The sequence below is a fragment of the Peromyscus leucopus genome, chromosome 5, assembly GCF_004664715.2.
Source record: "Peromyscus leucopus breed LL Stock chromosome 5, UCI_PerLeu_2.1, whole genome shotgun sequence".
In the NCBI taxonomy this organism is placed as follows: Eukaryota; Metazoa; Chordata; class Mammalia; order Rodentia; family Cricetidae; genus Peromyscus; species Peromyscus leucopus.
Window position 1 is genome coordinate 58,408,606 of NC_051067.1, and position 24,311 is coordinate 58,432,916.

The 24,311-nt window shown below is 43.6% G+C and overlaps 1 protein-coding gene across 4 annotated transcripts in view; it reads right to left on the reverse strand.

Annotated features, from left to right (window-relative positions):
• The window catches only part of Sfmbt2 (Scm like with four mbt domains 2), a 186,559-nt gene that overhangs the window by 144,081 nt on the left and 18,167 nt on the right, over positions 1 to 24,311 (reverse strand). For all 4 annotated transcript variants that reach the window (XM_028891484.2, XM_028891440.2, XM_028891451.2 and 1 more), the window contains exons 2-4: positions 21,270 to 21,416; positions 13,705 to 13,799; positions 11,185 to 11,425 (exon numbers count right to left, since the gene is read on the reverse strand). In XM_028891484.2, the coding sequence (XP_028747317.1) occupies positions 11,185 to 11,425; positions 13,705 to 13,799; positions 21,270 to 21,366 (433 nt within the window). In that variant the 5' untranslated portion in view covers positions 21,367 to 21,416. The remainder of the gene's footprint in view (positions 1 to 11,184; positions 11,426 to 13,704; positions 13,800 to 21,269; positions 21,417 to 24,311) is intronic.

Consider the following 24,311-nt stretch of genomic DNA (forward strand, 5'->3'; position numbering starts at 1 on the left):
TTCTATCTATTTTCCTTCTAAAAGCTACTGCACAGAATGTCTATTATTTTATCATTTGAATCTATCTATGAAAATATGTACATTTGAATTTTATTTATGGATATCCAAAATCAAAGACAATTAAAGTTAATAATTTGTATAGATTTTTTTTCACACTTGATTTTAATTAAATGTGCTCATAAAAAAATTACGTAATGCTATCAATGAGTCCATGTCTACCCACTGCCAACATGAAAAAAAATTAAAATTATCTTTCACCTATACCATTTCTGGAGCAACATCTACGTATGTGAGAGTAACATGAATTAGTACGATGTAAACACAAAATCTAGTTTTGTTTAATATGATAAAATATTCACCAGATAATATATACAACTGTTGCCAGCTCTTCTCTGACTGGGCAGGATAGCTAGGATCATAAGTAGGACCCCCCAAAAAAAGGTGGGGGGAGTAATGCTTGCTATTTTGCCAATGCAGCACTTCAGTGATACTTGACATGAACAAATGCCATCATAGTTAAGATCTCTTAGAGAAGTACATTTGGCCACTGATTTTTCTTTCACTCTGACGATGTTAACATCACAATTCACAGTCCCCAGACTCAGCATTCTGAGTTAAGCAGGTTGCCTCCCTCATTTGGGTGGGTCTCGTTGAATCAGTTGAAGGCATACCAGAACAAAGGGTGCAGTTTATCTTAGCAAGAAGGAATTTTCCAGGAAAGGCCCTAGGGCTTCACCTGCATCCTCAGCTCTTCCTGTCTGTACAGGAGAGGGCCTCCTGGTCTCACACTGTAATTCTTTCTTAAGTCTCCTTCCTGGGTGGAGTCTTATGTTCCAGTCCTTGACATCTGATCTCAGACTTACCATATTAGCCGAAACCAATTCATATATATATATATATATATATATATATATATATATATATCACATATGCATACATACATATACACATGTGCGTATGCATATATACATACATACACATACATATATACATATATATTCACATTCTATCACTTCTCTCTCTCTGGAGAGTCCTAATCTCTGAATCCCACCATTTTAGTGCTCAAGACTTAAATTGAAATTGTATTCAGTGAGCCTTAAGATAATCTCGGGCTCAGAAGACATGTGCAAGCCGAGCCTTCCCTTACGGCTGGGTGAGAAGGCAAACTCTCTTCTGGAAGGTCTGCAGACTGGAAGGCTGCAGATAGTCCAGAATGAAGGAGCTGCCGGGACTGGAGACCTGACCACACACTAGAGGCCCAGCCCTGGAGTGGAAGAATCACTGGAGAAGATGTGGCCATGGAGTGGAGGCATGACCCAGAACTTTGATCCATGAGCCAGATTTAATAAAAAGTACAAGAGGTGCATGTTCTGAAGACCAAAAGACCAAACCACACTGGGCACAGCTCACCAGTCCAATGGATTAATTGAGAGACAGAGAGCAGTGGGCAGAGCTGGAGACTCTGGGCTCAGGGTGGACACAAAGGAGGACAACGAAGTGGGATCGAGGACAAAACCCAGCCAACAAGCTGAGTCCAGAGGACTTGTGTGTTGCAGGTGCCACGAAACTTGCCCCACAGAATGAACCTCAAGTGCATGTAGGACATTAGATGGTCCACCCGGAGCAGGAACTGGGCCAGATGGAGCTGAGCCCCCTGTGACTGAGGCCATGTCATCTGAGCAGGATAGGAACAGGATCTCTGGATGAGGAGAAAGGAGGGCAACAGGAGGCATTGGCCAAGTGAGAGCAGGGCTCTGACAGTGAAGGAGATAAGAAGACATAACAGGGGAAGGAGTGACCAGAGGCCAAAGAAACACACCAGAGGAACTCACACTAGTGGTCCACACAACCGCACGCATGCTCCGTTTATAGTACATATGTCGCTCAATTGAGAAGCTACAGAAAATAAGTGCACTTATGACTCAGAAGAAAAGAAAATCTGCTCCTGGCTTTGCGCTTACAGTTTTCATGCAACAAGGGAAAACCCAAATAGCATCTGATCCAATTTACATAACTTTACATAATTTCATGATTACCATTCGCTAAAGCAGTTCCAGACCACAGCTCTTCCGTTTATTTGCCGCCAAAAAAGACAAGATGGGAAACACTCTGGGCAAGCAACTTCCCACTCTGCTCTTAAAGATCACAAGAAGGGGCCGACGGTTTGTCTCAGAGACTGTTCCTAATATTACAAGGTCGCTCATTCTCGTACAAAATCTTATAGAATTTTACCAGTAACCAAACCATGATTGACACCACCCCACCCCAACTTTTTTCAAATCATTAGTTTCAAGACTGGGAATAGTCACCCTTGGGTTAAATCTATACTGCAAGTCATCTGATTTAGGATCAGCCACATTCTCTTCAAATGTGAAATAAAAAAGCCACCAGCCAATTTACATGACTTTTCTAAGGACAGGATTAAACACTTAGAACTACAATAGATAGGCATGTAGTAAGAAATAGTCTGCTTTGGAAAGCTGAGACAGTGGCTAAGTTCAGCCAAGAACCTATTGTACAGGCACAAGGGACTAAGTTCATGGCCTCCAAACCCACATTAAAAAAAAAAAAAAAAAAAAAAAACTGAACATGACTGTATGCGCTTATAATCCTATCACCAGGGGCTCAGGCACATCACTGACCAGCCAACCTAGACCAAACCAACCAGCCTCAGGCCAAGGAGAGACACTGTCTCAAAAATCAACGTGGCTCTTGGCTGAAAAATGATAAAGGTTGACCTCTGTCTTCCACACTGACATACACATATATGTAAACATGCCTGCACATATGCACTATCTATCTATCTATCTGTCTGTCTGTCTGTCTGTCTGTCTGTCTATCTGTCTATCTATCTATCCACCTTTAATTAGAGCACTATGCTACAAACACAAAATTCCAGGCTGATTTTTTTTTTCACTGTACAAGACAATGATAAAGGGAGAATAGGGCACAGTAACTGTCAAGAGACAACACTAACACCAAACAGGGATTCCGAAGAGAAAAGATTAGCTGGGCACAGTGACCCATGCCTATAATCCCAGCACACAAAAGGCTGAGTCAAGAGTATCATGAGATTCAGCCATGCTGGACTGTATAGAAAAAGTACAGCTGCCCCTTGATGCATAAAGGGGATTGAATCTGGGACTCTATGAATTCACAGATGCTCTGTCCTTATGTAAAATCATGTGAAATTTACATACAGCCTACACATGGGCTTTGTGGGAATCTCTAGATTGCCTGTAGTACCTAATGCAATATAAAGCAATGTAAATAGATGCTGGGGTGTGCTGTTTAGAGAACAATAGAAAAAAGTCTGTACCTGCTCAGAACACATGCACATTTTTTGTTTTAATATTCTCACTCTGTGTGGTTGGTTGAATCTGCAGATTTGAAATCCACAGAGCAGAATGTTTTCGTTGTTCCCTCATTAATGTGTCTGCTCTACAGAAGAACCATCAAAACCACCTCCACTCCCTTGGTCTCCGTTGTTTTTCCTTCCAGACGCTAAAGCACAACTCTGGTTCCCGTTTCTTCAGGAGTCCTTTCATAGATCTCATTCACCACATTTCTTTGAATTCTTACATCTGGGACTTTGTTCTTATTTTGAGACAAGGTCTCATGTAGCCCAGGCTGGCCTCAAATTGGCCATGTAGACAAGGTTGATCTTGAATGCCTGATCTTCCTGCCTCCACCACCTTCTTAAGTGTTGCGATTACAGGTGTGTGCCACCATGTCAGGTTAAGCAGGACATTTCTGAAGTGAGAGAAAGCTTGAGATTGCTGATCCAACAGTTTGCTCCGATCTGAAGTCGCATGCATGGAGACTGTACAAAGATATCTGCAATCCTCTTGATCCCATGCCTGATGCTCAGGCACAAAGAATACACATATAAGACATACCAGGCCAAACAAAAACAAACAAACAAAAAAAAGGGTCCAGGAAACAAATGACCATCTAAAGAGGTGGCTGCTGTAGGTAATTGCTGCCCTGTAGAAGGTAGACTCAACTGTCTATATGCCTTTTAATTTTTTTCAGAGCCCAAAGATTTGTTTTTAGTGATGTTATTTGAAAATGATCTATTGTTTAAGACAAAATATACAGAAAGTGAGAGAGACAGAGAGAGACAGAGAGAGACGGAGAAAGAGAGACTCACATACATATATGCTCAATGATTGTTCACAGGCCAACTTCACTCTAGTCTACACTATGGCACAAGTCTACACAGACTCTGCACCTGCTCAAAAATGCTTCAAACCCGTGGGAGTTATTTTAAAAGATCTCCTGAGCCCACATTGAAGGATTACTTTGTTGTCGGCCAGCACCTTCTTCTCTCATGCACCATTCTGAAAAGCTAGCTTTGGAAGCAGGTGTGTTGGCACACACCTATAATCTCAACACTTAGAGGAGCCTGAGACAGGAAGATTGTCACAAATTCAAGGTCAATGCCATCTACATAGTGAGGTCCAGGCAGGCCGAGGCTAGGGAGTAAGATTCTACTTTGAAAAATAAGAAAAGTGACTTTTGACCAAAAGATTTTTTAAAAATACAACTATTATTAATTTATTTACTGTCATATTTATCAAATATACTATATCTTTTCTCATACCAATATTATTTTATACTCTTCACATCAAATTACCTAATAGTAAATGAGTGTCTCCCTGCTTCCCAACTCCAAATGTTCAATTAGAGGACCGACTGGCATAGCTAGCATGGTAGGAGGAATCTGTAATTCCAGCACTCAGGAGGCTGATGCAGGAGGACTGTGGGCTTGAGGCCACAATCATTAGCAATTTTTGTTAATAAACAGGATCTCCAAAGGGAAAAAGTCATTAAGTATCACTAATATTACTAAAATGTCACTTTAAATCTTTAAGTTTTTAAAATGAATACTCTCTGGCTGGGAAGATGGCTGAGTGATTAAATGCTCCCTAGAGTTCGGATCTCCAGAACCTATGTAAATATCGGGTAGCCATGGTAGCCTGGTCTGACCACTCCATCCTCAGAATGCAGAGAATCCCCTGAGGGTAACCATAGTAGGAAGCTCTGGGTTTGAGTGAGAGAGTCTGCCTCACAGAATACAGTAGAGAAATGGAGGATGATTCCGAGTATCACCTTCAGGCCTTCACATGCCCAGGCACAAAGATGCACATACATCTGCTCACATGTATCCCCACCACATAAGCACACTATACATGTGCGCACACACACACACATACACACAAAAAAAAATAGGAAAAGAAAACAATAAACTAAAAATGAATAGTCTCATGAAACCTCAAATTCTCTTCCTCGTAGCCATGCTTAAACAATGGCTGTGGACAAGTGTGTCCTTGTGTCAGGACATTTCAGTTCTGTGTCCCACCTGGTGGCAACACTTCCGTTACAATCAACTAGAGTCCTCACCACGCCAGAGGACTTGGCAGATCTACCCACATGACAGACGGCCATCTTCACACTTTCTCCTCATACTTCATGAATAAACATTCCTTTATTCAAATAAGTTATATATATATTAACTAACTCCGGTAATGGTGATTCCACTTCGAAATGGTAAATACAGTCATTCTGGCATGCCTGCAGGTGTTTGCAATTCAAATTACAGAAATTTTAATAATGGCGAAAATAAAAATTAGTGGCAGGACTCCTAAGGCACTGTAATTCCAACACACACTCTTAGTGCAGCAGTCGAAAGCACACATAAATACTTGCCTGTTTAGAATCCGGGGGCTTTTATTGTCCTGCATCTTTCACAAATATTCACCTGCAATCTCACACAGGAGCATCCTTAAAGAATTCAATAGGCACCATTTGGAGCATCAGAGAACCAAAGCTCCCGGGCCCCTGACATTAAGAGGTAATGTCGCTACTTCTGAATACATAACAATGAAAACAGTCATTGGATTAAATGATCTCCGTACATTATCACCATAAACAATAATTATTTGGCAGCTGCCCTTTGCGAGCGTGGCACACACTTATGAATAAATCAAGCCTTATTGATTTACTAAGCCAAAACGCTTTCCATTTTGCTCTGCTAATAGGAGCTCTAATCCCTCGCTGCACTTAGTGAGGCTTTAATGTAGTACGTCTCTTAATACTTTTAATATGAAAGATTAGCACTGGGTAGCCCCGGAGCAGGAACACGGCTCTCTCAACGGCCAATTGGCCACTGAACTCAGCTGTCTTTGAGCGTGTCCTTGTTAATGGAGTTCTCCGACTGCTGATGAGAATCACACCATAATGACATGAACTGGGAATGCTGCCCTACTGACTTTCCTTGCTAAATTTAACATATTTATGAAGACCTACATTCATTCAAAGATAAAGTTAAAACAGGGCAGCAGGAAAACATAGTACTGTAACCAGGTCTTTGTACCCTATCAAACTGGCATCTGAAATAATAAAATCTGGATTTGGGGATGTAGCTCAGTTGGTACAGTGTTTGCTTAGCATGCACAAAGCTCTGGGTTCAGTCACTAGTGCCCCCTAAAAACCCTGTATCAAACAATGGATCAGTCAAATTGCTCTTTTTTTTTTTTTTTGATGCAGAGACAACTTCAGATAATCCAAAGATCTTGAACTCAGCCACTCCCATCCTCCTTTTTCTCCTCCCACAGAACAGTAGGCAAAAGCCCACCTACTCCAAGGAGTCAGCTACCATTCGTTCCCTGATCACTCACTGGGGAACTAGAAACTCTCAGTTATCTAGATTGAAAAGGGGAACTAAACTCTCAATTGCTGATTAAAGGACATTCTACCCAGGCAACCACAAGCATCTTCTATCCTACATAAATCACGGTTGATGGGTTTTCATTGTTAACTTGCCCAATCTGGAATCACCGATGGAGTCAATTGAGAAATTTTCTCAGCTTGGTCTGTAAATAAGTCTGTGGGGGACTATGCAGGTGTTAGCTGAGGTAGGAAGACCCACCCTGAATGTAGACGGCATCTTTTCACTTGATGGACCCTGGGCTGTGTAACAGTATTGGAAGCCGACAAGGATGTGTTAATTCGCTCACTGCTCTTGACCGGCTGTGATGCTTTCAGCTCCTGCCTTGACTTCTCTATCATACTGGGCTGTAGTCTGGAATTGTGACCCAAATAGACCCTCTCTTCTCCACACTGCTTTTGTTAGGGTATTTCAACACAGCAACAGAAATAAAACCAGAATATATGCCATGATCCAACAAGGACACTGGCATTTTGTGCCTATGCTTTCTGTAGATTTCTCAGCTGACATGGATGCATCCTAATCCTAAAACAAACTCCATGCCTCACTCCTAAAATAGAAAAGTAATCAGTCACACTTTCCTACTTTTCTCCTTTAACTGGAATCCCAAATGCAGGGAGGGTGGACCAGGTAGCCCCCTGAGATTACAATACAGAAGGCCCCACTTCAAAGACAGACTGCCAGAGAATGTTGGTTGGGACTCAACCATGGAACTAAGCTAGTGATGGCTGCTCCTAAAATCTCAGATCTCTAGTCCGCTGCAGCATCCCTTCCTTTGATTCCTGGGATGCTTGGACTCAGTTGGGCTGAAGTGATAGCTCAGTCTGTAAAGTTCTTGCTTTAAAAGTTCAACAACATAAGCCAGATCTCCAGAACCCAGGCCTCGCAGCATGTGCTTGTAATTTCCGTACCAGTGAGGCAGTTCCTGGGGCTCGCTGGATAGCCAGCCTAACCTAACTGGAGAGTTCAAGGCCAACTAGAGACCCTGTCTAATATATATATATTTTAAAGTGGATAGACCTGAAAAAAGACAGCCAAGTTTATCCTTTGCTAAACATGGGCGGGCGCACACATACACACATACACACACACACACACACACACACACACACACACACACACACACGACCCTTGTATGCACATACAAGCCTCTCAGACAGAAACATTAGGGTCTTGGATTGCTATTCCATATTTTGCAATGCCTTTTCAATTCAACCACAACAAAGATAAAGATCATCCAGGCACAGCTGTAGTATTTATAGTATTAACTCACTAAGAAAACCGTACAATAAAAATCCCCATTCAAAACACAGATTCCCCCTATTCCCTGTAGGACAACCAGTGCCTTTGGTTATGAAGCAATAATTATCCCTCCCCACAGAAATCAATAAAACCTCTTGCCCCGTGAACCTGCTATTTCCTGACTTTGTTCTCTGAACTAAAGATGCCCAAGTCATATTGATTACATAGTAAATTTTTTTAAGTTCTTTACAAGACAGCACTGAAAAAAATCCTCAAGCTAACATCACTCTCTCTTGTTTGAAAAGACTTCTCATCTTTCCATCACATTAATGGTCACCCTTTTCCTAGGATTTTTCCATTTTTCATTTTCATCTTGTCATTTTAAGGGCATCTTTGTCTTGGCTAATAGCACAGAGTTTGCAGGATACAAATTTGATGGTGTTTCTGAGACTTTGACAACTGCCATATTTTTCTTCCAAGTGAGAGAGGGGAGCTGATGAATCCACAGTGCCTTGTCTCTCCAGGGACAGCAGGGACCATCCCAGATGAACCCAGGAGCTCTTAGAGTACTAACGACGGGACCTGAAAACTCTATAGACGGGGTCACAAAAGCAGCAGCTACTGTAAAGTACCACCAGGCTTGGGAGAGCAAGGTAAAACGCCCCAGAGGATAAAGGTGCCTACTGCCAGCTGGGCAGTGGTGGCACATGCCTTTAATCCCAGCACTTGGGAGGCAGAGCCAGGTAAATCTCTGTGAGTTCGAGGCCAGCCTGGTCTACAGAGTGAGTTCCAGGACAGGCACCAAAGCTACACAGAGAAACCCTGTCTTGAAAAAGAAAAAGAAGAAAAAAAGGTGTCTGCTGCTAAACCTGGGACATACATAGGAGAGAACAGACTCCTTTATGTTGTCCTCTGACCTCCACACACATACACATGTGTACACTTCCACACACTCACACACATACATACAAATAAATTTTAAAATGTGATTTAAAAAAAAAAACAGATTGAGGTAAGTTATAGTAGGTGAGAAAGGGGAATAACTTTGGAGTGATAAAATCACCCCAGACCTTGATAGTCTGTTTGCACAATCTTGTGAATACGGTAAAAATCACTGAACTTAGAGGGATGACTTTTATGGTACATGAATTATGTTTTAAAATTATACAGGGCTCAGGACACAGTTCAGTGGTAGAGTGTTTGCTTAGTATTCTCAAAGTCCTTGCAACATTAATTAAGTTACATTAAACACACACACAGAGTGACATAAAGGTCCCAACAGCCTTGTTTGTGAGCACAGATCGGTTCTGTCCTCAGGGACCAGTGGCAGAAGAGGAGGAGGAAAGAGGTAAGTAGTTCCAGGAATAGGACAGAACAGACACAACAATCTAAAAGGATGCCCTCTCTCTCTTTCTTCTGGGACAATGAGGGGTCATGATGTCAGCTGAGGTCAAGGCAATGGATTCAACCCTGACAAACGTCACAGAAAGGCAACTCTGAGCTTCAGCCAATTTTATGACCCCTCTTTAGCAAGCCATCAATTATGCATAACAAAGGGATGAAATAAAAGCCACAGACCATTCTTCCATATCAGAAAAATCATACCAGAAGTTGGGGTGGAGGTGGCGGGGGGATTCATAGGAGAGAGGAGAGAAGAGAAGGGGAAGAGTGGTGAGAAGAGAAAGGGAGAGGAGAAAGGAGAGGAGAGAGGGGGAGGGGAAGGAAGATGGAGAAGGAGAGGGGAAGAGATTACTCCAAAGGAGGAGCAGCCATCTGGGCACAGAGATCATGGAATAATAGCCTTGGGAGACAGTAGCAACAGCGCTGGAAACCACTGATGCTGTAATAATACAATAAGACAGAGATCAGAGTCAAATACTTGGTCGAACTCAGTTCTCACAGACCCATAGGAGCTTCTTCAGTGCCTTCTTTCCCAGCAGGAGCCCTCAACTTCAGCACTTCAGGAAGGTTGAACCTGGTGATACTCAATTGTGGAGATGTCCCGTGCATTGGAGGAGGTTCAGGGATGTCTCTGGCTTGTTCTCACTAGGTATCGGTAGCATCTCCCCTTCATTGGGGCCAAAAGAGTACTCCCAGACATTGCCAGATGTCTCCTGGGGGAAAACCTGCCCCAATAAGGAACCATTGTTCTGTGGCGACTAAACTAATCTCGTGTCTATACGATCTTGGACCACTGCTCTGAGTGATGTCAGTTCTCATCAGCTTCGCTTTCTTTCTGTTTCATAACCTCAGTCTCCCCACAGTAATAAAGCTCAAAAACTAAACGCAGCGCCTCGGATGTGGCTCAGTTGGTAGAGTGTTTGCTGCGCAAGCAGGAAGCCCTGGCTTGAATCCTCAGCACTGCATAAATGGGCCAGTAGTGGCAAATGTCTATAATCCTAGCGCTGAGAAAGTGGAGGCAGGAGGATCAGAGGCAAGGTCATCGGTCTGGGCTATGTAAGACCTTGTCAAAAGCAAGGGCGGGGAAGAGAAAACAAAGCAAACAAGCAAACTTTGGAAAGATGCTATGTAAGGGGACTGGAGAAGTGGCTCAGTGGTTAGGACCATGTACTGCTATAGTAAAGGACCCGAGTTCGGTTCCCAGCACCCAAGTCAGGTGGTTCACAACCCGATCACCTGTAAATCCAGCTCCAGGGGATCCAATACCCTCTTCTGGGCTCCTGAACTCAGGTGCGCTCAGCTACACACAGACACATACATAGTTAAAAATAAATAATTTTTTTAAAAAAAGAAGGCTGTTTCAAATGTCAATTCTCTAAAATGGCAGAAAAGTAAAAGCAATACATCTAATCCCCAGAGCCTCTCTCTCTGTCTCTGTCTCTCTGTCTCTGTCTCTGTGTGTGTGTGTGTGTGTGTGTGTGTGTGTGTGTGTGTGTGTCCTTAGCATCCAGCTTAAGTTCCTCTTCTACCAACCAAAGACAACCTAAGAATTGGTCTTAAACCATTTTTCCTCCTGTATGACCTAACTAGCTGAAGATCAATAGCATTTCTAGTAAACAAAAACCCACCCACCACCTACCCCACAGTATCTGCTAAATAATAAAACCCCAGATGTTTTAAAGAAATGGAAAACCTTTTCACTAAACCCACTCAGGGTTTTCTAGAAGGTTCTCTCTGCCCTTTCAGCAAGGACAGGCATTATGAAAAGCAACCTCTTTGATAGCAAAGCCTTCGATATGTGAGCTCACCATCCGGGGGCATCAACACCTTGTTGTTCTGTGTGCACCACCCCACAGGGTGCAGATCTGCTATGATCACGTCACACCAGAAGTCAGCCCTTCGGTCCTCCCCATAACCACAGTAACGCAGAAGCAGCAGCTGTCCACAGGTGGTGATGATGGTGGCCACCCAGTAAGTGTCCGGATTGTTCTTATTGGCCACCTCCAACTTCATTCCCGGCTGGAAGTTACTCTGAATGCTGATTTCCACCTTGAGACATCAGAAACACAAGAAAACCATAATCACACTAGCCATGTGCCTCAAAAGATGTTGAGAACTACTTAAGCAGAGGACGTTTTAAAACAGAACTTCTGCAGCCCTAACATAGGCATGTACTTAAGACAAACAGAACATGAGCCTCCAACACAAGGCTAAGTCTTATGGAAGCCATGTTCAAAGGAAAGATAAAACGGATTTTCATAACAAGTTTTATTTTACCCATTAAATTCAACAGTTTGTCATTTCAATATGAACCTAATACCACAAAACGTGAATGAGCCAGTAACGGTGGCACACACCCATCATCCCAGCAGTCTAGAGGCCAAGGCACAAAATCCTAAATTTAGGTCAACTTGGGGACACAAATAGACCCTGGCTCAACACCAAGTGGGGCACAAGTAAATGAGGAATGAACATGTTGCTGTGGGTAGGATGTTTGCCAAGCATGAAGGAACTCTGGAGTGTGATCCCAACACTACATCATTTGGCTGGGGGTTGGGGGGGAGACAGAGCAGGCAGGTGGAGGCAGAACGATCAGAAGTTCAAGGTCATTCTTGGCTACATGGTAAATTTGAGACTAGACTGGGTTACATGGAGGGTAAAAAGGTGAGGGCTAGTGTTTTTGAACAAAGGCTATCAAGATCTTGAGTTCAATGAACAGCATATCTCAATTGCAGAAGAGTACTCTTCTATGTGATTCAAGTTTTCTGTGTTCTAGGAGCTACCACCAGGATGAAAAAGAAAACTAAAAAAAGCTTTCCAACCTGGAGGTCTCTACATTCCAAAGCCAAGAAAGCAATGGGACCAGGAATTGGTCATCTGTGAAACTGAGGCTACTTTCCCTGTCAATCTTGCACGCATGCCTTGGGACAGTCTGCATCTGGAAGGGTAGCTGCTGGCATCATCCTTCAGGAATACAGACATCCTGAAAGATGAGCGCATGTTCATGAGAGCCTTTGGGGGGCAAATACTTCAGCTGAAAAGGACCTGAGAGAAGTGGAGAATCGGAGAATTGGAGGTGACTCATGACTGAAGACATGACTTCACTGCACAGAAAAGAAGGGGAAAGCTGTCGATCACCCTTCTTTCCCAAACTGCCTTCAGGAAATCACCAGACCATCTCAGTATCTCGTCAGCCGGGCTTCTGCAGGGTCGTGATGCCAGCTGTATAAGCCAGAGAGGCACGGCTTTCGCTGGGCTTGAAAACGCAGCCCCTGGTTTCACCACATGGCTACAACCGTGACCAGAATAAACAACAGCCTGGTGAGTACAGAGAAGAAGGGGGCGCTGCAATCTTACACATTTCCTGAGGTCCTAAATTCCCTTTCAAAAGAACACTCCACTTCTCAGTAGAACTTAATGTGGCTTTCTTATTCCAGCTGAGGAGCCAGGAGAAGCTTAAGAAGGCTCAGTTGTTGCTGGGGTAGGCTGATGAGAAATCAGGTCTCTCAGAAGTAAATTTTTTTTTTTTTTTGGCTGAAGAGTCGCACGTAAGAATTTAGTTTGGGGGACTATCATCTTTTCCATGCTAGAGCTGTAGAAACAAAAGTTCACACCTAAGAAAAATCTGGCAAGAATTCATGTTTCTTTTTCTTAGGTGGGTCCCCCAGTGGACATGCTAGCCAGATTATACAAATAGATATTATTAAGGAGAATGACCTTTGTGAGACATACATTTTCAGAATATCTATCATGATTCCTCCCACCCAACTTACCTTCTCTCTAAAGCCTAGAAAACTCTAATGTGACTTTTCAAAATTATAGTATCAACCTTTAAAAAAAAAAATCTCACATTGCTCAGGCTAGCCTGGAGATCCCTATTTAGCCTGAGATTGAAGTACTAATTCTCCTGCCTCCACCTTCCCAGTGCCAGAAATACACAGATGCACCACAACACCCCATTTTAGGCCATGGTGGGATCAAACCCAGGGCTTCACGCTATTAGGAAAGCATTCTATCAACTGAATCAAGTCCCAAGCCCCAAATATCACCTGATTATAAAAGAATATACAGTCATCACACCTACAAAGAAGACATCAATGTAACATCTTGCCTAACTCGCCGGCTTTTTGTGAGACTCAAACTGTGGCCGATTTCATGTGCAGCTGCCTAGGAACAACCAAACCTCCCCATCTCTCCTTCTTCCTATAAAGTCTTCTTCCGCTTCATTTTCATTCTTCTCTTCTGCCTGGTTCCTGAATCACCCAAGAGATCCCTTTCCCTTCCCTCCCACAGACCAGAAGGGAAGAGCTGCTCAAGGCTTGACTTACATGCCTGAAGGATGAGTGTGGCGCCGCCCTGGTGCCTGTTTCTTCCAAATAGTCTCCCCAGCTAAAGCCATTTTCCTCCAGGCCGGAACCTTCCTCTGTGGAAACAAAACAAAACGAGAATATCAGAACTAGGGCAAGGCGTGCCTGGGAGACACAGACTGATTCAGCGCTTTAGAGGAGATGGCTGAACTCTCTGAAAAGCTTCACCTTGCTGTTGTAGAAATATTGAGTTTAAAAGGGGGAAGGGGAGCCGGAGAGATGACTCCTTTGGTAAACTGCTTGCTGTCCAAGGATGAGGACCTGAGTTCAGATATCCAGAACCCACATAAAAAGCCATGCTGGGTAACACACATATGTATGTAGTCAAAGGGAGACAGAGGCAGGAGGATCCCTGCGGCTCGCTGTGCATCCAATCTAGCTAAATCAGTGAGCCCCAGATTCAATGAGAGAGTCTGCCTAAACAAACAAACCAATAAATAATATGGAGAGTAATTGAAGCTCGCCAGCTTTGATGTCAGGCTTGCAGAAAGAGACAGCGACAAAGACAGAAAGACAGAGAGATAGAGACAGAGACAGTGAGACAAGAAGCGACAACACTTGGATCCCCGGTCAAAATTAAAAGCAACATTTGTGCTTCGAGTCAAACAAGTAAGAGTTGTCTTAAAGCTAATGTGGATTAGCCTAACACTAGCCATAGTAGACAGCTCCGTTTGAGTAGACTGAAGGAAACAGAAGAGGACACTTCAAAGTGTGTGCCAAGATACACACAGGCACCAAACTACCTGCCCACTAAGGCTGCAGACTGGAAAATAACAGACCTTTATAAAACTGTGACTTCGGTAACATTTTAAGAAAAAGCAATTGGAAAGCGGACTCGGTGATTAAGAGTGCTTCTGCACGGGGCTGAAGAGATGGCTCCGTGGTTCAGGGTACTGGCTGCTCTTCCAGATAGTCCCGAGTTCAATTCCCAGCAACCACGTGGTGGCTCACAACTATCCATAACAACACCTGGTGCCCTCTTCTGGCCTGCAGACATACATGCAGGCAGACCACCGTATACATAATAAATGAATACATCTTTTTTTTAAAAAAAAAAAAAAAAAAAAAAAGGAAAATTATTTTATTAAAATAAAAAAAGAGTGCTTCTGCCTTTGCAGAGGAGCTGAGTCTGGTTCCCAGCACCCACATCAGGCAGCTCACAAGCACCTATAATTCCAGCTGCAGGGGATCCACAGGACTTGGAGCATCTAAGACACACACAGAAGCGCACAGGGAGCATGCAGTAGTTCTGGTAAACAAAAGCACTTCAGAAAGTAAACCACATGTCAGACCCTGAATGAGATCAAATGATACAAAAACGGTATGTCCAGCACCAGCAACACCGGCCATGCTGTTGGAGCAATAAAGCTGTATGCAAAACTTAGGTTGACTCCTAAGCCAGCCTGTTCAAATCTGCCACATACAAGCCCTCCTCGGGCCTGTGCCCCCAAACAGTTGATTCTCTAAAGGCGCTCCCAATGAGCAATAGGTTTATAAACACACAATGTTTATGAGAGATCTCATAAACCAGAGAAAGTATTTACAGCTGATCCATAAACCTCTTAAACCCAAAACGTTTTGCCAAAGAGACTCTGACAGTCCCCTCCACCATAAATGAACTAGGGAGACATTTCCCCATGATGTCATGAAAACCAGCTATGAAAAGCTGCTATGAACACTTCACACCTTACAAAGAAAACAAGCGTTTTCATTAAACAGCTCCAGCTTCATTTTGTTTTTTGTTTTTTTAACAGAAAGCTATCTGTGGGACCAGAATATTCCAGAATAAACACAAAGAGAATGTCTTATGAAAAGCTAGAACACAAGTGACTTTAGAATAAAAATATGGTAAACAAGTGCCCCATACATTTTTTTTTCTTAATAAAACCTGAGAAAAGCTCACTTTACAATCTGAAGGCAGCCTGGCTTCACAAGGCTGGATAGTAAAGCCTGTAACTGCCACAATACAGGGCTCTGAAAACCGGCAGATTCTGCATGAACAAACTCGCATGCTAGGTAATTTTTTAAATGTGCAAAGAGATGGGAAGAAGACACTAAATCATCTCTAGATGCTGGTAGCTCCTCCTAGCACCAGGAGAGGAAAACAGCACAAATCTAAACAGCAGTCTAGATAACTCAGAAAGGAGCTATAGTGGCCAGTCCACCATGGATCTGACCAAACACACAATTGCAGCCTAAAGTTCAAAGGGGGGTGGGGGAGGTAAGTAGGGTGGGAAAGGGTTAATATTGACTTCCAAGAACTAGTTCTCAGAATGAAGAGTAAGCCCTGAACTTCTCTAAGAGTGTTTGACTCAGCTAGGTGGTGGTGGCAAATCCCAGAACTCAGGAAGCAAAGGCAGGCGGATCTCTGTGAGTTTGAAGCCAGCCTGGTCTACAGAGCAAGTTCCAGGACAGGCTCCAAAGCTACACATTTTTTTGTCTTGAAAAAAAAAAAATGGAGCATTGACTCGTGTTCTTCTAAACTGAAGAGGCCTGCCTCTTTGATATATTCCCAGTGAGAGCCAAGCGTTGGGCTTAGGTGGCTGAGGCAGGAGAACTATTACGTGTAAGCAAGCAAAGCACAATCATGTAAGTAGCCCTGTCTCTTAACACAGACAATACATACGGAGAGAAATGTATTTAATACTCATATACTTTCTAGGTGTGCGCACATGTATAAGTGCGTTCATCTGTGTGAGTAAGCCTGCAACTGGGCATGTGCAGAGGCCAGAGGTCAATGCCAACTGTCATTCATCAAAAGCCATCCACCTCTTTTTTAAGACAGGCTCTCTCACTGGCTCGCCAACTAAGAGAGTGTGGCTGGTCAGCAGGCCTGAGGGATCTCCGCATCTCTGCCTCCCCAGCAGAGTTCTAGGCTCATGTCTCAGGTCTTCATGCTCTAGAGCCAAGGACTCCACTGCCTGGGCTTCCTTTCCGGCCCTACTATTTTTTATGATTTGGAAGACTCAAGTTCATGTGGTTCTGCTTCCTTTTTTTTACTCAGAGACTGGTCTTGGTTGCATGTACAATACCACAGGCTCCCCTGGGAAATGACATTGAGCAGGCCTACACAAACCACGTCAAAGAACCTCTTACTGTGGTGTCCCCACATTGTTCTGCTTGCTTTTATTCTAACTGAAGACACTCAGAATTTTGGTGGGCTTCATTCCCGTGTGCCTCAGGGTGCTCTGCCTGCTGGGGAGACCTGAGGATCCTGGACTATTTGTCTATCTGCACTGACTTCAGGCACACACTCTCTTTGTTTCTGGGAGGGAATGCCCTTTTATCTTATTTCAAGAGCAGCCTTCACATTTGAGTTATTGATCCCAGCTAAGATTTGAGCTTTCCTGAGGAAAAGCCAAAAGTGAAAGAAAGAAGAAAACTACTCAGTTCAATCCAGCTGGGATGGATCTCACAGAAGAATCATCATTGCAAGGGGGTGAATCAGCCAGAGGCACAGAGTGGACAGAAGGACAGGGTGGACAGAGAGACAGAGGGAACAGAGGCACAGAGTGGACAGAAGGACAGAGTGGACAGAGGGACAGAGGGAACAGAGGCACAGAGTGGACAGAGGGACAGAGTGGACAGAGGGACAGAGTGGACAGAGGGACAGAGGGGACTGAACAACGTAGCAAAGAAAAAGGCCCTGAAGCCACAAGACTAGAGTTCTGTCCCTTGATCATTAGTCAGGACAGTTTTTTCAGGAGAGAACTGTAGAGACTTACTCATGTTCTCTCTCTCTCTCTCTCTCTCTCTCTCTCTCTCTCTCTCTCTCTCTCTCTCTCTCCTCCCCCACTTCTCTGTCCTGGGAGTTGAACCAGGGGCCTCCCACATCTCATACAATGAGCTACAATCCCAACCCCATTTATACATTTTTCTGGAGACACGGTCTCAACAAGTCCCCAGGGTAGTCTCATACTCTGTAACCCAGGCTGGCTTCAAACTCACATCTCCGTCTCAACCCCTCAAGTCGTGAGGATTATGAACCTGCATGGCAGGGCCTGGCAAGCTACAGTCTCTTGGGTGGTGTCACTTGCTAAGGAGACGCCCTCATGTGTCACGTAACAAAGCTCCGGAGAAGGAAAGGAAGAGAAGAAGAAGGAATCTGAGTGATGTACGAGGAGGGGGTGAGGATTTCCGATGACGTCAGGACACCAACTCCAGGACCTGAGACTAAACCTGCTTCCAGCACACCACTCACACAAGCCCACCTCATCTGTAAGAAGGGCCTGAAAAAGCAGCCACTTTACCGGGACTGAAGATTAATTCAGCTTAATCCTTAACATGCGAGGGACTCTAAAGTATGAGCACTTATCAATAGAAACCATGCTTGTATGCCATTTGTCCTAATTCACAAGTTCATCTAGAGCCCACTGAATAGATCAAATATGCCTTATTCTGCACATGCAGAAAGCTCATCTGAAAATCAAACAAAAAAAGGTTCCGAGCATCCCTAAGCATGTCCCAGTGAGTTCACAACCAGATTATCATCATAAATGAATCTAGAAAGGAAGGTTAAAAAAAATAATGACTTGAAGAGTCATACTTGATCATGTTATTATCTATCAGATGTGATTTTGATCATTAAGTCAGCCTGTGTTGTCTATAAGGTTTTAGACTCTCTTTTAAAATGTGTGGCACTATGTTACACTCATGAACTCCTGACAATATGCTCACCCACATAAGACCACACCAGCCAATATGCCAGGGTGGGTGGGGGAGGGGCACATAGACCCCACCCATAATTGAAGAGTTTCAGGCAGAGGATGGCTACCAAGCGAGAGGCTGGATTTTTTTTCTGGGAAAAGCCCCCTGATAGTCTGCCCATGCCCAAGTGGTCAGCTCTACACTCGAGTACATATGAGCAACTAAAGGGACTCAATAGGTATATCAACAATAATTATAGCTAGAGAAGACATAAATTTGAAAGAGGCAATGGAGCAACACGGAAGGAGCTGGAGATAGAAGATGGGATGGGTATGTTGAAAATACATTGCACTCGTATGAAATTCACACACAAAAATTTTAATTGAATCTAAAGAAATTGTAGCACAATCAAAGCTTCCTTATCACAAACATTGAAATACTAAGAAACAGGGACACATAAACCCTTAGCACAGTGGGGAAAGATGTGGATCAGAAGCTGAAAAAGATAAACATAACTTAGAATCATTTAGCAATCTCAGTATTAAAGATCAGAGCATCTTGTATGATTTAAACCATTCACTACATGAGAGTAAAGAACAAATCATGAATGAGTATCTATGACGGGTTTTCAGCCTGGAATCCCCCAGACTCTGATATCATTTTGAAGAACTTGTCAGTAAGAATAATTTCCTGACAGTAGATTATCAGTAATGAGCTTCAGAATCTACTTACGCTAGAGAGAAATATGGCAGCTGTGTGAAAATGAAAACTTATCATTGAAAATGACACAGCCACAGAGAGCGATACGTGCAGAAGATGCACTACAAAAATAAAGGAAATGCCCAGGAACTTCCAAAGTGCAGGATCACTTTACCGAGCAGATATAAAAAGACTGGGGCTTAGGGGGTAGTTCCAGAGTGCTTGCTCGCCTAGCATACTCAAAGCCATTGGTTCAATCTCCGGCACCATTAGAAGAAAATGAAACTGGGTCTGAAGGGATGCCCCGTCAGTAAAGTACTTGCTTACTGTACATCCTTGAGGACCTGGGTTCAGATCCCCAGCATCCACATCAGAGCCAAGTATAGGTGGTGTATGCCTGTAATGCTGGTGCTGGGGAGGCAGAGAGAAGGAGGACCCCTGAGACTTGCAGGCTAGCCAGTCAAGTAAAGCCAGCAGACCCCCACTAGGTCAACAAGAGACCTTTCCTCCAAAAATGAGGTGGAAGGCTGGTGTAAAAGTCCAGTGAGTGGGAAGTGCTTATGGCAGAAGCCTGAGGACCTGAGTATGAAAGCTGTCCTCCGACCCCCACATGTGACCCACAAACTTCTGCCTGAATTATTATTAATAATCAATACAAATAAATAAGGTGGAGAGCATTGAAAAAGACACCTGAGATCAACCTCATGTACATGCTTGCACACACACACACACACACACACACACACACACACACAGAGAGAGAAAGAGACAGAGAGAGACAGAGAGACAGAGAGAGAGAGAGAGAGAGAGAGAGAGAGAGAGAGAGAGAGAGAGAGAGAGAGAGAGAGGCAAATCTACATTCCAACAAAAGACAATTAGTATGAACCTTCAGCCTTGGGGGGGTGAGGACCGCTCAGAAAGACATTTTCATTTTTTGCAGGGGGCAAGGTACCCTGTGCTTACAGACGTTTCTTCCTCCCTTTTTATATATAGAAGAACCAGGAGGACTGGCTTCATCCTAGGGGAGATGCTACATGCCTTTATCCTATTAGATACTCAGTTTTTATAGCTTTGCAGAGAAAGAGGGAATAGGGAAACCTGATCTAACAAGCTCAATGATATCAAGCAGTTTTTGATTCCATCATTGACTTAGTTTGATCAACATGAAAATGGGGCCAGCAAGATGGCTGGTTGAGCAAGTAAAGATGCTCGCAAGTAAAGATGCTCCCCACCACCTATGAGGTAGGAGATACTTCACTCTTCCAAGTCATCTTCTAATTCTTACCTTCACATGAGCACCACAGCATATGAGTGAACACACACACACACACACACACACACACACACACACACACACACACGCATACACACTTTATTATTTTAAAGTGAAGGCAAACTTGCTAATTTCATTAGACAGTGGTCAACTCTCCCCCTAAGTTAACGGGCAACATTTTGTATGAATTCACTGTAGCAAACATTACCAATTCATAGAGCTCTCTTGCCCTTATTTAATTTGCTGATCTATAAATCATGCAAGTCTACTTTCAGAAAAAGAAGTATCCTTTTAAAATAAACCATCACATAAATGTTTTTAGAGATGCATTTATAAATTCATTAAATATTAAAATCCAATCAAACACAATCTGGTTTTTTGTTGTTGTTTTTTTTCCTTTGTTTTATCCAATTACATCACACAAATGCGCATGACCTAAATTTCTTTCACACTACATACTTTCCAATGCTATGCTCGATACTTTGGAGGGTATGTCAGTAATGTGTTATACCCCAGCTCTTCTTTTCCCATGAAAACTAACCTGGACACTGCTGAGGTGCAGCACTGAAGAACAGTACAGTCACTAGATACAAGGGCACCGTAACAGCTGTCAGGTCAGCACAGATGTTCATAGACATTGACTAGCAGAAGGCACTGAGACTTAGAAGTGCTATGTCACCAGGCTGTAACCTAGCACACTCTGTTTGTAATGTCAGTATTAATACTGACCCAAAATCATCATAACTTGAAAGCTGCTGTATCTGCAGACATATGACTTGACTAGTACAGCAAACACCAAGAGCTGGTGGTCGATCCGCTCTAGACACGCTACCCACTGTTCCTGAGCATCTCAGGAAAATACTGGTCCATGAGCCACATTTTCAGAAATAAACATACAGAATCCTACCTGAATCAAGATCCCCATTCCCATTTGCTGGGCCAGTTTGCTTTTCCAATGGTGAGGATGAGTTTTGCATCTTGGAAACTGGGAAACGTCTCTCCATGCTGACCAGTGTTGGGTCCTCTTCTCTTAGTTCATCCTACGGCAAGTTGCCTAAGGGGCCACCAAAAACAGAAGATCGGAGGACTTCAATCGGATTCAAAATATCAACTCCTTTAGCTCTCCTAACGTACCACAACCCTAGCAGCGTGGCCACCAACTCATCGTCACATTTCAGAAGCAGGGTAGTGCAGCTGCCGACTGGAAACACCAGGAATGAGGCCGAACGGCGACACATCACATCTCCACACAGCATCAACAGCAAAGGTCACAGCACGGCAAAATGAGTCATTGTCTAGAGGCCATTAGCATCACTAACATGGACACAATTTTCACCAACAAATAGGATCTAAATGCCAATCCCGCAGGCTGGCATCAGACAGCTAGAGAGCCATCTCTCCCTTGATGCTGTGATGTTACAAACTCACCTCAGCCCCAGCCCTCCACATGCATTCCTGACTCTGTAAGAAGTCATCCTGTCTCACAGTGAGTTGGGACTGAGAACAGTTATATAAGCCTTGACGCATTGGTTTGCTTATTTTCACAAGTTAGAAATGGGTAAGAATTTCCCCCATCATACTATAGCTCTGCCATTCCTCGATTACATTCTATTATGTCTGGGAAGAGAAAGGTAAAATCACAGACAGGTCCCATAGGATCCTACAACATAGTTCATTATGCCAGAGACCAAAAGATACCAGGAGCAATGTTTACTAAGACGGACATGCTCAGCTCTGGTAGACAACACAGTCATGGAGCAGGGTTTCTCTGTGTAGCGCTGGCTGTCCTGGAACTCCCTCTCTAGACCAGGCTAGCCTGGAACTCAGAGATCCACCTGTTTCTGTCTCCTGGGTACTGGAATCAAAGGATTGCACCCCCTCACCCCATCTCCCACCTCCCCACCCCCCTACTGCATTTTTAAATCTTTATTCATTTGGGGCTAAAGGATGTGACTCAGTTGGGAGATTGCTTGCCTAGAGTGCATAAAGCTCTAGATTTGATCTCAATACCATACAAGCCAGAAGTGATGGTGCACACCTGGAATCCCAGCTCAGGACTTGTGAGGAAAAGTAGGAGGATCAGAAACTCAAGGTCATCCTTGGCTTCATAGCAGGGGCAGCCTGGGACACATGTGTCCTCTCTAAAAAAATTTTAATTTATATGTACTTACATATTGTATTACACACAAATTTTTAAAATTATATATATAATTTGTATATTTTCACATGTAGATAAAAACTAAAGTAAGCTAAAGGCAAAACTAGAAAGAATATAGTACATGTATGTCTAACAGTAGAATAATGTGTAGCTCACATGTTAATAAGTGGTCCAAGACTATCACCTCCTTAATGCGCGCGCGCACACACACACACACACACACACACACACACACACACACACACACACATTACTAAGTTTCCTTTCCTAGAAAACCGTTAAATCTCTGATCAGCTGTAGGTTCATAATAGAGTATGGATCTGGGAAATGAAGGGGGAGTGCATCTGGAGGAGAGGGGAGGTGGGAGGAGCTGGGAGGAGTAGAGGAGGGGGAAACTGTGATCCAGATGTATTGTATAAGAGAAGAATCTATTTTCAATAAAAAATAATAGAATAAAAACCATAATTGTTTGATATATATACCTGTGTATGCATGTGTGTATGTGTGTATAAATGGAGTGTGAATTCTTTGTGCAATGGTAAGAAAATGAAAAAACAGCTCCAGTCACTAGGAAGAGGCTACAAAGTGCAGGCACCCAGAACTAAAATTTAATTGTATGCATATTTATTTATCCACCTGTTCCATCAAAACTCACCAAACACTGTTGGAAGGAGCCCAGGCTATTTCTCAATTAAAGTATAAAGGATGAAAATGCCTTCTTTAAGCCGGGCGGTGGTGGTGGTGGTGGTGGTGGTGGTGGTGGTGGCGGCGGCGGCGGCGGCGGCGGCGGCGGCGGCGGCGGCGGCGGCGGCGGCGGCGCACGCCTTTAATCCCAGCACTCGGGAGGCAGAGGCAGGCGGATCTCTGTGAGTTCGAGGCCAGCCTGGTCTACAGAGTGAGATCCAGGAAAGGCGCAAAGCTACACAGAGAAACCCTGTCTCGAAGGAAAAAAAAACTTCCTGAAAATGCCTTCTTCAGACTAGGAAGTATAAGACCGCCTGAAGTGGTTCATTAAACAGTCATCTGAGCATCTTGCTCATGAATAAGAAAATGGGGTAACAAGCAAAGACACAAAGCACCTCCAAACAACTGGATTATCTTTCTTCATTCAATATTCTCTAAGCACAGAGGCTTATGTTTTATGAAGCAAGCATAAGGATACAGGACCAAGATGTTGATGATACAAAGAGAAAGAACAATAATTAAATCGAAGGCTGGGGAGATGGCTCAGATGCTAAAGCATCTATTATGTGAGCCTGAGGACTGGAGTTCGAATCCCCAGAACCACCATAAACGCTGGGTGGGAACGGCAGCCTGTCCATAATCCCAAGCCATGCAAGTGGAGAAGGGAACCCAGAGCAAGCTGGCTGGCAAACTGAGCCAGCTTGCAGACCTCTGGGCTTATCTGAGAGACCCTGACTCGCTGAATAAGGACTGAGTGGGACTCCTGACAACCTTGGGCCTCCACTTTCTTGATACCTGCGGTGAAGCTATGAGCCAGAATGAAACTTGCTTCTGTTTTGTTTTGTTTTTCTCGAGTATTTTGTCACAGCAATGGAAAGCTCACTGACAGAAGGGCTGACTAAAGACAGGAAAGTGCAGGCAACGGTTATGGGGTAAAACTAAAGTAGCGGAGAAGGAATAAAGAAAACAAGCGTAATCAACAGAACACAGAAGAAATAATCCTAGCAAAACACAATCTTTTCACAGCATGTAGCTACTGAGGCTAGAATAAATCACTACACAGCCAGCTCTCAGCCACTAATGTAGCCTATGGAAATAGTTCTGGGG